Source organism: Trachurus trachurus (genome assembly GCF_905171665.1).
Source record: "Trachurus trachurus genome assembly, chromosome: 8".
NCBI classification, from domain to species: Eukaryota; Metazoa; Chordata; class Actinopteri; order Carangiformes; family Carangidae; genus Trachurus; species Trachurus trachurus.
Window position 1 is genome coordinate 23,516,593 of NC_139905.1, and position 15,798 is coordinate 23,532,390.

General features: G+C 40.7%; 1 protein-coding gene across 2 annotated transcripts; it reads left to right on the forward strand.

Annotated features, from left to right (window-relative positions):
- Positions 1–113: 113 nt before the first annotated feature.
- LOC310990300 (transmembrane protein 184B-like) lies at positions 114–15,691 on the forward strand. Of its 2 annotated transcripts, none has more exons than XM_083977631.1 (9): positions 114–587; positions 3,401–3,637; positions 6,593–6,758; positions 8,838–8,928; positions 9,036–9,111; positions 9,900–9,991; positions 10,239–10,408; positions 11,084–11,278; positions 12,298–15,691. In XM_083977631.1, exons 1-9 carry the CDS (start codon positions 543–545, stop codon positions 12,525–12,527), a joined length of 1,302 nt encoding a protein of 433 aa, XP_083833757.1. In that variant the 5' UTR covers positions 114–542; the 3' UTR covers positions 12,528–15,691. The 2 variants fall into 2 exon arrangements, with proteins under 2 accessions (XP_083833757.1, XP_083833758.1); XM_083977632.1 differs by lacking the exon at positions 114–587 and adding an exon at positions 2,845–2,998.
- Positions 15,692–15,798: the final 107 nt, after the last annotated feature.

The window sequence follows — 15,798 nt, forward strand, 5'->3', positions numbered from 1 at the left end:
ATATTGAATAGCAAAGTACCTGTGAAGTTAAACGGCCCAGTGCGCATGCGCCGGGAGCGGACTATTTGCTGGCAGCTGCTGCTGTTGGTACAGTGACTGCTGCTGCCGATGCTGCTGGTGCTGCTGGTGGTGATGTGGAAGAAGTAACGGTGTCCAGCTCGTCGGCACTGGAAGGGAAACTGGCAAGATAATACTCGTGATTTTTTCATAGTTATTTTATCATTGAACCGTAGCGCGTTGCTTCTTAAGAGCCTGTTATATTTCTTTGTTTTCGACTTTCCGGGTAGAAACCACAGCAGGCTAGCGCCAGGCTAGGACGGCTAGCTACCGTTAGCTCGCAGCGCACGGCGCAGTTACGGCTCAGCTGCTGCCGACACTTTACAGCTGCATAAAAAAAAAATAGTCCAGTTTCCGAGGCTTTAAACAGCGATGCAGGGACCACATCCTTGGCTGTCTTTCGTCTGAAGGTTACCGGTCTCCTATATATAACTTTTTGAAGTCCAGAAGATCTGCAGTCGCCTTGAGATGATGAGCTAAAATTGATGCTTGGCATTCAAACCAGCGCAGATCAAACAACTGCAGAGGAGGTGAGTGAGTCCAGCAGCAGGATGGAGCCACAACTCTCAACAACAGCTACCATCTTTTCCTGTCGCTTTGTTTGTCTTACCTCGCAGACCCTCTATATCAGCTGATGTAAATATATTGCCCCCCCACCCCCCACTGAATTAGCATTTAAAAAAATGATGTCACCATTACTCTTAAAATCCAGCACGGATTGTTGTGTCCACAGTTACAAAGGTTGGACGGTGGGAAACATGCTCTGTGTCGTCCTGTTACAGCAACACTTAGCAGCACAACTGTAAGAAAAAAGGAAATGACTTGTGGTCAGCCCAGTTGTTGCCTCCACTGGCTCTGATTGAACACTACCTTAATGGCCTGATGCTTTTACAGGATGTGTCACGATGCAGCTCTTATAGCCTGAGGACAGTGGACTTGATGGTGGTCCGTCACAAACACAGCTGAATCGATTGAGGTCAAAGTACAATGCATGTTTTGAAACCTGCCCACGGGTGCAGTGAACAGGATTGATGAGTTGCCTCTCTCGCTTGTCTGTGGCCCACTGGGAAGCACCGAGCCATGTTGTTGTGGGTGCAGCCTGGTGTTTGTGATCATCTCCAGTGTATACATCTATTATGAAAAACAGGCATCACTTTATATAAATACATTTTAAAGAATCCGTAGATTATCACAGTTTTATGTTTAACAAGAGTCATTTACATTTATCTATTAATGGCTGATTGATTTAGAGAATGAATTGTGTCTCCCATCCTGCTAGGCTATGTAAGAAAAAGGTGCCATGATAAATGGTAAGACTTCTCCTCTCTGGTACATTTGCTAAATGTACATGCTAAATAGTCTAATTGATATTAATCAAATAAAAGTGCATGGTTAGTGTCTTGTGTCAAAGTAGAACTGCCACCTATATCATTCCACAAGATGTTAGGTTACATGATTGCTTTGTAGAAAGGAAAATAAAGTGACACCAATACCAATGTCAAAATATGACAAACCAGTGAATTTATATTCTAGTTATCTCACTGGTATTTTTTCTTCCTTCCCAATAATTAAGAATTCAAAAACAGTCAGTGTTCAAGAGCCTTTTGTACTGTCCTATTTGATTTCCTTGCAGTTTCCTTTTCTGAGTAATCTAACACATTGTGGTGTGTGACACACGCCGTAAGCTGACGAGCAGAATGAGTTGTCCATGAGCACACCGAGTGCCAATATTGAACCCATATTTAGCTGGTTCAAGGGGGGAAGGAGGTGGGGGGTGAAAGTCATTGTGGAATTAGTTTTTCTGTGAATGATTAGATTATCGCCTTCCTGTTATCCACACCAAGACGCTGACGTAGTTACAGGGATGCAAGTACACAGAGATCTGCAGTGACTTAACAGGGTTGGGAGGGACACACAGCAGACTTTAGATGCTTTTGATGTTTGTAAGTTTGACTCATGTTGTTTCTGTTTGTCCAAATCCGTGCTGTGGTAATGCATTACACAACACCTGTCTTATTAACACTATATATTATATAAATGTTATTGATACTTTGAGTTGTGGAGGTTTTCTAACGTGTGATATCCTCCCCATGCTAATGATATGGCACAAATGTAGTGTCATCATCAGCACTGACATAGTACATAATCTAAAAAAGACGACTCAGTTGGTGTGGACGATGCAGTGCTGCACAGTTGGTTTAGTTTATTTAAAGCAGAAGTAAGCAGAATGTTTGTGTTAATATAAGTCTTAAATTGTTTTATCTTCCAACGGCAATCACTTATATAGAGTGTTTGGTCCGAAACACGGGTCTGTCAGTCACTCTGCTCTGCTGTAAGCCGAGGAGAAAACTTTCCTTGTATCCTACAACCTTTATCCAATGAGGAGAGAGAACGGCATAAAGGGGCGGTCCTCTCTGTGTGTGCAGCCAAGGGATGCGCGTGCATGTGGTGACGTAGGGACGAGGGCGGGGACTGCTAACTCCATCCGATGACAAGAAGTTAGCCAAAACGACCGGATCGCTTACTTCTGCTTTAACAATGGGTATTGAAGTGAAGCACAAAAATGATGCCACTCACTGTCTCTTGTCATATAATGGTCCCCATTTTAGAGAATTAGGGTTTATTCCACTTTAGTTTCATGTCAACGATCAACCTTGTTACCCGTGGTTACACACATCACTGTGTTCAGCCTGCACTTTGGTGCTGTTTTGTGGAAAGGTGTTAGACTTAGACTTTATGTGTTTCGCTACTCTGGAGAAATATGTTTGTGTTTGGTGCCATTTCTAGCTTCACTACACTTCCCCCGGCCCTCAGGAAGGCACAGAGAAATAAAAGGGGAGAAATTGGGTCAGCAGCCTTCAGCTCGTTGCTGTCACACTGATTCGCTGTGTTTGAGTGATTCAACCCCCCCTCCACCCCCTCAACCCACCACCGTGTGCTGGTGTGTGTGTGTTTTTTTTTTACACTCTTTGTCAGCCTCTCCTCACCCACCCACCTTATTCCTCTTCTTTTCACTCCTTCCGCTTTGATCTCACTTCACCTGTCTATCCACGCAGTCTTAGCGGATAGACAGTGTAGATCTGTGCACTGTCCTACTTTTTGCTCTGTATCTCTATTCGTATCAGTCTGACATTAGCAGATGTTGACTCATGCAGGCCTGTGTTGGATTTACACATTTTCATTCGGGCTTTATAACAGAGACATAAGGTTTTACAGCTGATTGTTATTGACCAGTTGTTTCAATACGTCCAATGCTAAATGAAATCTAAGGCTGAATATGTCTGATTTTACACGAAGGGCATCTGCATTCACAAAATCTATTTCATACTCTTTCTTCATACAGATGATGAGTCAACTTTGGCGGCGAGACATCCCCCTGTCGGAGAGGTTGGGGAATGACTCTCCAGTCGGCATCGCCCCGGCTTCCCCAGCCACCCTGGCCCCGCTGGGCGCCAACTCCTCCATGGTCCCAGAGGCCCCGGTGGTCACACAAGAACAGCCAATTTTCCTCATGACCTCCACAGCTCAAACTATATCAGGTTTCTTTGTTTGGACAGCTCTTCTAATCACGTGTCACCAGGTAAGAAGATCCTGACATTGGTTGAATGCAGATTTCAGGTTCTCTCTCCACAGCCATAGTTGTTTGTCTCCCAGTACATACAGTATAAGAGAAAGCTTGTAGATCTAGGAGGAGGGGTTTAAAGTAATACTCTCACCTAGCTGTCAGTGGTTTGGTCTTATTGAAATCAGCGAGAGTGTGTTTTTTATTTAACACTATCATTATCAATCTAGATGCAATATAAATGCCACTGATACTCAAGATGACAAAGCCTTATATAAAGACTTAATACAAGCTTAATACGAAGTGTAAGTGAGTGCTGGCACTGGTTTTCTTGCTGTAGCCCTGCAACCTTTTAGCAAGGAGGTGAAGTTGGAGTACTGAGACTAAACCCAAATCTGACACATGGTCTTTCAAGTCTACCCACAGTTCTTGCTCTATTTCTGTAACCCCCATGTAGTGACGGTGGGTCCTCTGAGAACAAATGGCTCCTTTTCCCGCAAAGAAAAACAAAAACACAGTCCACGCATTCACACTCAGGAGCATTTTTCCATGAGGCCCTGTTAAAGGCTAGTGCTTTTTATTTGCACATGCACACACCAGACGCATGCACGCACAGGTTTTACGTCTTGTTGGGACAAGGCTCCTTTTAAATATTAAACTTTTTTTGATCATAGAGAGGATGGGAACTGACTGGAGAGAGAGAGACATTGGGTCATTCCAGATGTGTCAGTTCATCAACCCCAGTTTGTGTTTTAGCTCCCTGTGTAACATAATCAGTGGTGATCTAACTCTCTGAAGAGCGGAAATGTTACGTGTTAGTGTGGTGCAGCACAGAGGATGAGTGGTGTTTGTCTTGTTTGTGTTAGTTCATCAGGCCTCGTGTTACAATACAGGGTCGGAGGATTAGATGAGTGATTTGTCTTCTATTGTCTGCTGCTGCTTCTCTCCACGTACACGCTATAAGAGGAGCCCTCTGCTACTCTGGCAACAGGTGCTCCGGGCTCAACTACGACATCATCAAAGACCAGGGGATGGGTGTGTGTGTGTGTGCGTGCAGAGGAGGGAAGAGGGTAACCTAGCAACAAGCCCTGTGAGCAAAGTGCACTATGTTGCTCGGTGTGTTGTCACCCACTCTTTGTCATTTTACCCAAGGTGTGTGTCTGTTTACAATCCAGGAAAGGTGATAGGTGGGGCATTGTGTAAGTGGAAAGGAGCCGGGTGGTGCAGACAGAGATGCTGCCGCTGCTGACAAAGGCCCACCCTGTCCTTCCTGCCGTCTGCTGCTCTGAATAGGAGCGATAAAAGCCCCGGTATCAATTACCTGAAACAACCCCAACGACAGTGCATAACATGTTGGTGCAGACACACAGAGCTCCAGACAAATGTATACTGGTTGTATTCTGACCTGTGCAGACAGACCACGGCCTGATGACAGCACACATGCAGGTTTTATGAGGTGGTGGTTAGTCTCTCTGACCCATTTGATTGATTGATTGAAATGTTTATTTTGAATTTGAAAAAGGAAATTAAAAAAAGAGAATAAGACAAAACATTTAAACATGAGATATAGAAAATACATATTTGAAAAGGAGTGAGAAGAAGTCAAACTTAGAAACTCCCACCCCCTCTCCTTAAATAATGAATAACTACCTAAACCTGTCTTATGTTACAGAAACATAATATAATATATATTATATGAATATAAATTACATATACACCGAGTACAGAAATTATACATATATACATATACCTACACATATCCACATACACATGCATACACATACATTACATATCCACATAAACATCCATATGTACACACATCTCCATACATACAAACATACATGCATGTACACATATAATATAGGTCTAATACCATTTATTGGTAGTTTTTCATGCAAACTTGTGCAAATCAGTGTGAGATACCGCATCACAGTTGGTGCTTCCTGATTAAACAAATACTTTTGACAGCGAATCAGATTCGATTTTCTCATGTGTCTATGCACCTATGCCTGTTTTTCGGTGCATCTTCTTGTCTGAGTCTCCCCCATTTTATTTTTTAATTGAGCTAACGCAGTATTTCTAGAATGAGCAGCTCTCTCTCTTTCTCTGTCAGAGCCAGGTCCCACCGAGTCAATATGATGCCATCAAGAAAAAATGTTCCAGCTGATCCCTCAGCAAATGATGGAAGGCTGATGTAGACAAGTTAAAATTAAGTGAAAAGTGAAAACCTGCTGTTGTTGTGGATTCACAGCACAAGAATGGATCCAAAACAGCAGTATGGTGACAGCACAGTGCTAGGGGATGCCCCAGGTCATGTTTTTTTGTGGCGCCGATGTTGATAACGATCATTTCCACAGCTGATATCAATCATTTTTGGCATGCGCTGCAGATGGCATACGTTGTGTCAGTCTCACACTCTTTGTAAAAGTTCCACATGGCTGACATGTTTTGTTTTGGTGGCCTGTCACGCACTGTTGCATTGAACAATGTGGGAGGAAGGACTAGACTACACAGTAAACCATGCTCCTCTCATCAACCACAGGTGATTTTAGGTTTTAAAGTGACAGGACACATCAGTACTGATCTACAGATCACAGAGGTAATAATGATCAGTGACTGATCAATCACGGCATCTCTGTATAGCAACATACAACGTCTATACAGTCTGCCTCCTTAAGACCATGCTGCATTCATTTACCATCCACACATCCACACATACGCACATAAAGTTATTACCAACTGGAAAAATGTCTGACTCATTCCTGCACCAAATATGTCATAGAATAATAAAAAGAAATAAAAAATAATATAAATAGCCAGCAGTAAATTGATTGTAGTATATATGTGTAGGTACTTGTGTTATTCTTTGAAATTCTTGCTCAGATAATAGTGATGTACGAAGTGACATGATCACTCACTGTATTTTTGATGGATCCTGTTTTTTCTCACCTCTTCTCTCTCTGTTCTTTTTAGATCTACATGCACCTACGTTACTACAGCTCTCCAAATGAACAGAGGCACATAGTTAGGATCCTCTTCATAGTGCCCATCTATGCCTTCGACTCTTGGCTCAGCCTTCTGTTCTTCACCAACGAGGAGTATTATGTGTACTTTGACACAGTCCGGGATTGCTACGAAGGTGCGTGGATAGAGGAACACAGTACAATGAACATGTTCACTTGCACTTTCTTTTACAGTCTGAATTGTACGCTGCCATATTTGACAGACACACAGCATGCCAGCATTCGCCACAGATCTGAGAGTGGGTGGTTTGTGCTTCCGTGTTTGTCTTTTGATTCCCAGTAGAAAAGGGTTGTGAGAATGTATGTGCCCTGATACCCCAGTGGCAGATGGCCTTTGCAGTGTCTTCATTTGCAAAGGTTGCCATCTTTGTTCTCATGTCTCTGTGGCCTGTTGGGATTGCAGGGGAGGGGGAAACCCGTTGCCCAGCAACTGTATGAAAACGAGCAAATCCTTGGGAAGACTTTTAAAAAGCGTCTCACTTGTGAGAAGATAAACCACGACCTTGTTCTTTATCCTACCGGCCTGAAATGAAAATATTTTGACAGTGCTGTCTGGGTGTCGTTGCAGAATCTGAGAATAAAACAGGCACTTGCGTAACATGCAGTGGTTATGATAGTGTGTATACGCACTTTCAATATATTATCACATGCAAGTTGCTGTGATAACAGCTTTTTCACCTGTGATGGTTGGCTGATTTTCTGTGTTTGTATCACTGCAAACTGAGTGAAATTGGGGTTTTGAGCTGTTGATCTCCTTTTCATCATTTTCTTACATTTTAAAAAGTAAATAATAAACTGACTCATTATTAAAAGCAAAGGTGACAAATTAATTGATTATGAAAATAATGGTTGGTTGCACCAATGCACATATGAATATAATTTATATTAGTGTGAGTAGATCATCTACTGCTAATCAGTTATGTTGTTGTAAAGTACACATTGGATAATGGATAAATAGTTGAGTAGCACATTGAAAGTGAATGATATTGGTTTTGACACTAGTTCAGTTAGTTTCAGTAAAGGGAAATATCAACAGTTTAGATTAAATTTAGATTAACCAGAAAAACATGTATGTGTTGTTGCTTTCATTGTTAACAATCTAGGATAATTATACTCTCAAAATGCACCGTCAGATTATTTTAATCTTTTATACAAGCAGTCCTTTTCAAGCTAAAAGCAGCAACAGTACATTTTAGACTGAGGAAGTACTGTGTCAGTGATAACGCTACATTAACAAAGCCAGCGCTGTGCTGACTGTGTTCTGGCAGGGGTTGTCACTCAGCGTGCTACCATCAGAGGCTTACTTTTAAACTCAGCCACTTTGAACAGTAAATAGAGCTACGGCAGTGGGGAGCTGGTGTCTGTGGGCAACTCTCAATTTAGCCTGAGATCACCTGAGGCAGCAGATGAAAAAACCTTGTGCTCAGGGACACTAATTACTGGGATCACTGTGCAGTCCAGCCTGCTTCATTCAAATGATCTGTTACTTCTCAGCTAAACAGACAATAGGTTATCAACCAGTTCACGCAAAGTGGCGTGACTGTGCTGTATGTATTATATATGATTACAAATTTTTTTTTTCATGAGAATACCAAGAACTGAATGGCTGTGTGGGGTTTAAATGCAGACAGTGATGCATAGTCTTCATATCTGAAGCTGTGCGTACAGTCAGTTAAAACTCTGCATCAGATATTTGTCGAGGTGGCACAAAACAGTTGGGGAAGCCAGTTGAATTGATTAGGCTGATTATGTATCAGACAGAATAGTAAGGGGTCGGGGATACACCTGGCTCTGCTAGCTCACGTTCAGGCCCATGATGCTGTGTGAACATTTAACCTTATTGTGTGGCAGTGTGACGTGACCATGAGCTTGGTTTAGGGCTGCACTAAACCACATAATTACATCACCATACCATACCAACCATTACTCAGTCATTTCCAACTCCGTGGATGACTCACCTTTCTGCCTTCAAATAGAAAGCTCAGCAGCTCTGAAAGAAAGAATCAGCAAAACACAACAACACCTACATGTATAACTATAATTGAATGGCTATGTAATTAAACCACTGCTGCTATAGTTATTATGTATCAGTATGTTACAGGAAACTGTTAGAAACATTCAGGGTTTTCAAATGTCTGTGTGATTTTGCAAATTTGAGTGGTCACCTTACAAATACAGTAACATTTTTTCTGCAGCCTTTGTCATCTACAACTTCCTGAGTCTGTGTTACGAGTATCTGGGGGGAGAGAGTGCCATCATGGCTGAGATCAGAGGGAAACCTATCGAGTAAGTCTTGTTACCTTCCCTGTTTTTCTCAATCTGTTCTCATGGTTAAAATAGCTGGCATACTTCTCCAACTCGTCTCACCTGTATGAACCTGCACTTCCCCGTAGGTCAAGCTGTATGTATGGGACCTGTTGCCTGTGGGGAAAGACCTACTCCATTGGATTCCTCAGGTTTTGCAAACAGGTACTAAACACCCCCTTTGTTCATTTATCATATCCATATAGTATGACATAACATAAATGTGTATGACAATCAGCCATAACATTAAACAGTCATATCATTACTCGGAAAGACTTTGTTTTCAGAGGTGAACTCTTTACCCCAGTGTCTGCTTTACGTTCTGTCTATTAATTGGATTATTAACAGGTTGGTTTTAATAATTCACACATATTTTAGGAATTTCAATAAAATAACAGACAGCAGAGATCAAGTAATGTGCAAGGTTTCTTCTAATACATGACTATGAGAGGGAACAACACTGACTCCAAAGTTGTAGTCCAACTACCAAAAACAGACAAAACAAATAAATGCATAAGAATAACATTTCCAAATATTTTATGATAAATAACACATGAAATCATACAGTCAAGGCCACAAGGCTTCTATGATTTTCACCCCTTCTAGAAATTCAAGAAAGAACATTTGCCCTTAATCATAAAGGGTGAGCTTTTCAAGGGGGATGTTGATAGTCCATCAAGCCAAACTTGTAAACTTATTCAAAGTGTGACTTCGATTGGTGTGTATCCAGAGCTAATTCTGAATCATTAGAAGCCTAATTTGATTTTAAACTGCATTAGTCATTTCAATGGTTTTACCCAATACTCCACGGTTTTACACATTCAAAAAATACATAGTAACAGTGGTATTTACTGAATGAGTGATTCAATGTTCAACATTCATCAACATTTCCTTGTATGTATGTATGTATGTATGTATGAGTCAATCTCTTTGCCTCCCAATCACTTCCTCAGGCGACTCTACAGTTCTGTGTGGTGAAACCCCTGATGGCAGTGATCACTGTCATTCTTCAGGCCTTTGGAAAATACAAAGATGGAGACTTCAAGTAAGTTTCCTCTGCAGTTTGAAACCACTTTCATTCACAGCATGAACATCGGCTCGAGACACACCTACCTCTGTCTCGCCGTGTTATGTTACAGTGCTGTTAAAAAAAAAGCTATAAAAGCTGAGCAGCATTGGTTGAACCTTCTGAATGCAGAGTATTTATATCTTTAATGAGTTCAAATCAAGTCTCATCATCTCTACTGTGCAGTCTGGTATGGCCACTACATTTGAATCCCTCTTTCCTCCAGTGTTGCTAGTGGCTACCTGTACGTGACCATCATCTACAACATCTCTGTCAGTCTGTCGCTCTACGCTCTCTTCCTCTTCTACTTTGCCACACGTGAACTGCTTGTCCCATACAACCCTGTGCTCAAGTTCTTCATGGTCAAGTCGGTCATCTTCCTCTCCTTCTGGCAGGGTAAGCAAGCACACACACACGCATCCTGAGAGCTGGAAATATCACTGTCAGATACTGTCCCCCCTCTATTAAATATGAAGGGAGGCTTACACATCCTTGAGTTTTACACTGCTGACTTGTATCATCAGAACAGACATGTCCTGTGATTTTCCTTTAATCACATATTTTTGCCTATTAAATCCGTCTTATATGATTTATGCATACTCCTTCCAAAAGTCCACAATAGGCTATTCAAACATATTTTTATGATTCGTTATTCATGGATATAGCTTGGTTGTGTTGATAGGGACAGGCAAAGTGCAACAAACACATGTTCTGTTGCTCCATTTTCAAATAAAAGAACATAGTCCTGAAATGTAAATTTCTCTTCTATAATACACATTCTACATCTTGGGGGCGCCATCTTTCTAAATACAGCCTTCCTGGGAAAAAAGGCACTGTTGCGGTGTTGTTTTGGGTTGTAAGCTACATTGAAAGTAATGGATTTTTCTGAGCGGCCCCCCATGCACGCACACAGGCTTCCACCAAGGCGGCTGCCAAAATCACCCAGGCCTTAGCCTTTGCCTTAGATAGTCAGAGAAAACCATGATAAAAATGTGGCTCACAGCTTCCTTTTTCATTTCTCTCTGTGTATGGTTTGTATTTTCTCACTCTTGCTCTCTTTGTATGATTCAGGGATGCTTCTGGCCATCCTGGAGAAGTGTGGAGCCATCCCTCAGATCAGCTCTGCTGGCTTCTCAGTGGGCGAGGGAACAGTTGCCGCCGGTTACCAAAACTTCATTATTTGCATTGAGATGTTCTTTGCTGCTGTTGCTCTGCGCCATGCCTTTACTTACAAAGTCTACATGGATAAAAGACTGGACTCATACGGTAAAGAGACTGCATGTTAATATGTTTGTATGTGTGTGTGTGTCTTTATGTCTGTATGTGCATTTTAGGGTTTTAAGAAGCAGGTGTGATTTCTTGGTTTGAGAGGAAAAGTAAAGTCAAATGTGTGAATAATGACTGAATAGTTGTGCTTGTTTGTGAGGGTAATTTATTATTCGATCTAATCCTGGTGTATAACTCACACAGAACTCTGATTTCTACCTCTCTTTGAACTGACCTCACTCTGTGTCCAACCCTTTACTTTGATTCCCATCTTTAACGCTCTTTAAAATATCTTTAAACATTTCTCTTTTCTTCTGCTCTGTTTTTCTGCTCCATCACTTTTATCTTGACTTTCTCATGTTCCTTCTCTCCCTTTTCTCCCTTTTCTCTCTTCCTCCCTGTGCTGCACTCAAAGGCTCATTTCCTATCTATGGACAGTACGGTAGGTCTAATGTTAGTCATCTTTCATCTCTGTCTGCCACAGTGTAGTAAATCACAGTACCTTTTATTTGCTTTTTTGTGTTTTCATTGTGATCGAATTGCTCATTACTGTCAAGTGCAGCATGAAATCCATTGATACGTTTAGAATTGTGGGTATTTTGTTGTCTTGTTTCCTTATTTTCATTTTGCGGTCAGTGACTTAGTACTTTTTGTTTCTTCTGGCTTCATTTTGTTTAGTCTATGTTCTCTACCCAGGGTCAGGAGTCTCCTCTTGTTCTCTCAGACCTCTTTTGTCAAACATGCCTCCGCTTTCTAGAAGCAGAGAAGATTTGTTTGTTAAAAATGAAGGTGATAAGAACAAAGGCACTGCAAATTAGTAACGGAAAATGGTAAATCTGCACCTGTCCAGATCTTTTGCAAAAGTATTTTTAACCAACACTTGAAAGAATTATTTAGAAAATTCATTGGACAACTTGATGGAAACATTAATTTTCTGTCATTTCATCCCTCCCACACCTTCCACCCTGCTCTACAGTATGTCTCTTTGTTTATATGTCACCTTCTCTCCCCACTTCCAGGTCGCTGTGCCCCAATGAAGAGCATCTCCAGCAGCCTGAAGGAGACCATGAATCCAGGCGACATGGTCCAGGATGCCATACATAACTTCTCCCCAGCTTATCAGCAGTACACCCAGCAGTCCACACTGGACCGGAGTGGGGGGCCCCCCCTGTCCCGCAGCCACAGTAACGTCAGCACCCGCGGGGACAATGAAAAGACCCTGCTGCTCAGCTCTGATGATGAGTTCTGAGACTCAGACATGCACTCAGAAGGTCACTTTAGCCCCATAGCTCATATTGAATTTTTAGCAGCCGTGTGACAAATCTGATCTTTTTTTCCGACCTGAACATGGAAGATCGGATTGTGTTTTGGGGGTTTTCTTTTTCACATTTAGACATAGTGGTCAGTAGACTGCAGGAAAGTGTTTTTGGAGGAAATAAAAGCAGACAGAGGGAGCATGAAGAGGACAGACATGTTGTTTATGAATAGGGTGGTTCAGAACTTTTATGTTGATATCGTAAAGGCCATTACTGACAAGATCTGTGGATACATAAATATGGATCAGGACAAATAACTCTGCTTTTATCCAGCATCCTTATGATGCACTTTAGACACTATGGCAAAAAAAAAAAAAAAACGTTATCAGATATCAAATGTACACAAGTGCCATCCTCACCTGAAACACATGGCCTCCTTCATTATCAAGTTTTGTATTGATTGTTAATGCACACTCCTCCTCGCCCCTCTGCCAACTTTGCCTCTTACTGAAACGTTGCCAAATAGACGGAGCAGTACCTTGAGCTTCAGTTAATGAGACACTGTCTTCAGATTTAGAGCTGATTTATAGCCTTTGTATTGCAGGGCTTCATTTTAATATATAAGGATTTAATTTTTTTTTTTATTTAAATGTTGTATGACCTTGAAGGTATAACTCGAGACTAGTGTGTTGGAAAATTGTTATTCCAGATATGTTGCAAATATTCAGTGTATGTTTTCATTTTGTTGCGGATTCATACGAAAAAGTGAATCCCAAGTGTAACTGTATGACTGTGGCTGTGGCTTGAGCTCCTCCCACAATGTTATTGTTTGTGAAGCACAGAGAGAACAGCTGGAGGAGAGATATTAGTGTGGGTGGAGGGACTGGTGGAAGGACAACGCCCACACAGATTACAGATTACAGATTACTGAAGAAGTAACACTTTCCTGCAGACCCGGTCCAGATGTGATCTGCTGTGGATTGTGTTTCCATAATTAAGGGCATTACAGACAGCACAGATCAAGCCTGCCTCTGCTGGTGCTGTTTATAATGGCATCACTGCTGGAGGAGCTGTGAGTGAGTCAGGACATGGGTCACTTAAGACAAATAAGGACGTGTAAAGATGTGTCAGTGCGATCAAGACTTTACATCTGACTGTGCTCACATCCTGTATAGAAACATATGGGCATTACCCAAGGGACTGAGTGTTAAAGGGACATAAAGAAAATATATGTTAAAGTGGCCATCTTGGAGATTTTCATTTAAATGACAAAGTTTAAGTCACTATCACTAAATTAGCTCACTCACCTGCCACATCACAAGGAACACAAGTCACCAACATCAAGTGTAGTTTAAAAACAAACCTGTAATTGCCATGGATGGCCATAGGTGTCGCCAAAGATAACAAAACAGAAATCTTCAAGTTACTACTTATGAGAGATGCAAGCTTAAAATATCGATCCATGGCGTCAGACAAGGGAATGGAGAAACCTTTGAGCCTGCCTTCCATCCCCCTCTATTTCCATAAGATAATATGAGCTGTATTTGAGCTGGTTGTTCATATTGTCATCAACTAGGTTTAATATGTGTTGTAGCAGCAGCTGGCGTTAAAGTTGTTTGTGGTTGTGATTCTAAATATTTAACAGCAGAGCACAGCAGTATAAAAGCTTAGGTAGATAATTTGGACACAGTATACAAGGCCAAACACTGCCTTTAATTTTTTTGTTAATATTGAGAGCAGAACCCAAACAGATTTTACTCTACTCGATCGACTGCAGGTAAATATCGTACAGCACAGGCTTTGTGAGTAATGAATGTAGTTCGGGTGAAAAATTAACAACCAAATGGCTGTGAATCTTCAACAGTGCAACGTCAACCTCATAATGAGAAAATCATGAATCATAATCCATTAGAATATAGGTCACTTCAGTCCTATATTCTAACAAGATATAGGTCTAAAGTGTTCGTGAATTGTGCAATCCACCACCAGTGGATACAAATGCTGGTTTTCAGCTGTGACTTCTAACCCACATCCCCTCCTCCAACCACCTCCTGCACTCTAATAAGTAATGCATCACTTGTGTATTCCTCTGCTGAGCCAGCAGCGATTCTGTTAATGGCAAAAGTTGAGTGAATTTTTTCTATTAATTTAACGTTAACTTAGTCATATTGAAAAAGTGATATTCACTGCCTTACGCTTTGCCCTGAGGCAACAGCATATCAAACTGAAGCGTCTCGATTGAAAACACTATCAAATGATAATTTTGATACTACATGATTTAAACGCTGGATGTTCATTGTAAAACTGAATATTTTGAATCAGTAAATATTATACCAGAAAGAAGAGAATGCTGTAAATAGTCAAACTGAGCACTGCAAAACATTCATGATGATGACGGCTATGATGGCGTTGCTTGGTATAGTGCTTTGTTTTAATATTTTTGTGTTTTTTAATATTTTAATTTTCATATATTCTCTTGATATATTTCTGTTACATACCTTTTTAATTTGTATATTGGTAATATCTCATGTTTTGATGCTATATCGGTTTCTGTTGGTGTTGAAAATAAAATAAATGACAAATTGAAACAAGACATATCTACCATGTTTTGTCACAACAGTGGAATATATTGTAACCCTATGAAATGTATCTACTATAAGCACTCTTAAGAAAATGGTATTTATTTCACTTTTACTAAATTTAGACTATCTGACTGTTACAGTTACCACTTACTTGGCAGGCTTAGATTTTGGAAACCTGTAATTGGCATTTGTGATATGATGTAACTGAAGAGACAAGTACTTATTGTGTATTCATAATAAGAATTATCATTGTGTCAATATTTACTTACAACTATAAATACCTATACATTTAAGTGCTGCTTACATACGAATAGAGCAGTGACAGTAATTCAGTGATATAGAATGGGACATTTTATTGGTAAATGAGTGCTTCTGTACTTGCATGTACACACTGATGATAATTGTAATGCACCATTTTTGATATACAAGATGTACATTTTTCTTGAAATATTTGTACAGTGTCATTTGTCATTTGATTGGTATAAATCTCAACACTGCTAATGAGATACACAGAATTTAATATGACCAATTTAATAAATGTTTTAATCAAATACTATTGTTTACAAATTACAATGGGGTGGATATCCATGTTGGGAAAACGCGCAAGCTGTATTTTCACGTAAAATAAATACAAATATGAAATATTTATGGATGGTAGATGGTAATATTATGGGTGTCAATC

Bases quoted from the DNA above. Each gene is read 5' to 3' on its own strand.
- LOC310990300 (XM_083977631.1), top strand. From the start codon at position 543: ATGCTTGGCATTCAAACCAGCGCAGATCAAACAACTGCAGAGGAG. The intron at 3,638-6,592 runs GTAAGAAGATCC...TGTTCTTTTTAG, and splicing joins TTCTAATCACGTGTCACCAG to ATCTACATGCACCTACGTTA. The intron at 6,759-8,837 runs GTGCGTGGATAG...TTTTTTCTGCAG, and splicing joins AGTCCGGGATTGCTACGAAG to CCTTTGTCATCTACAACTTC.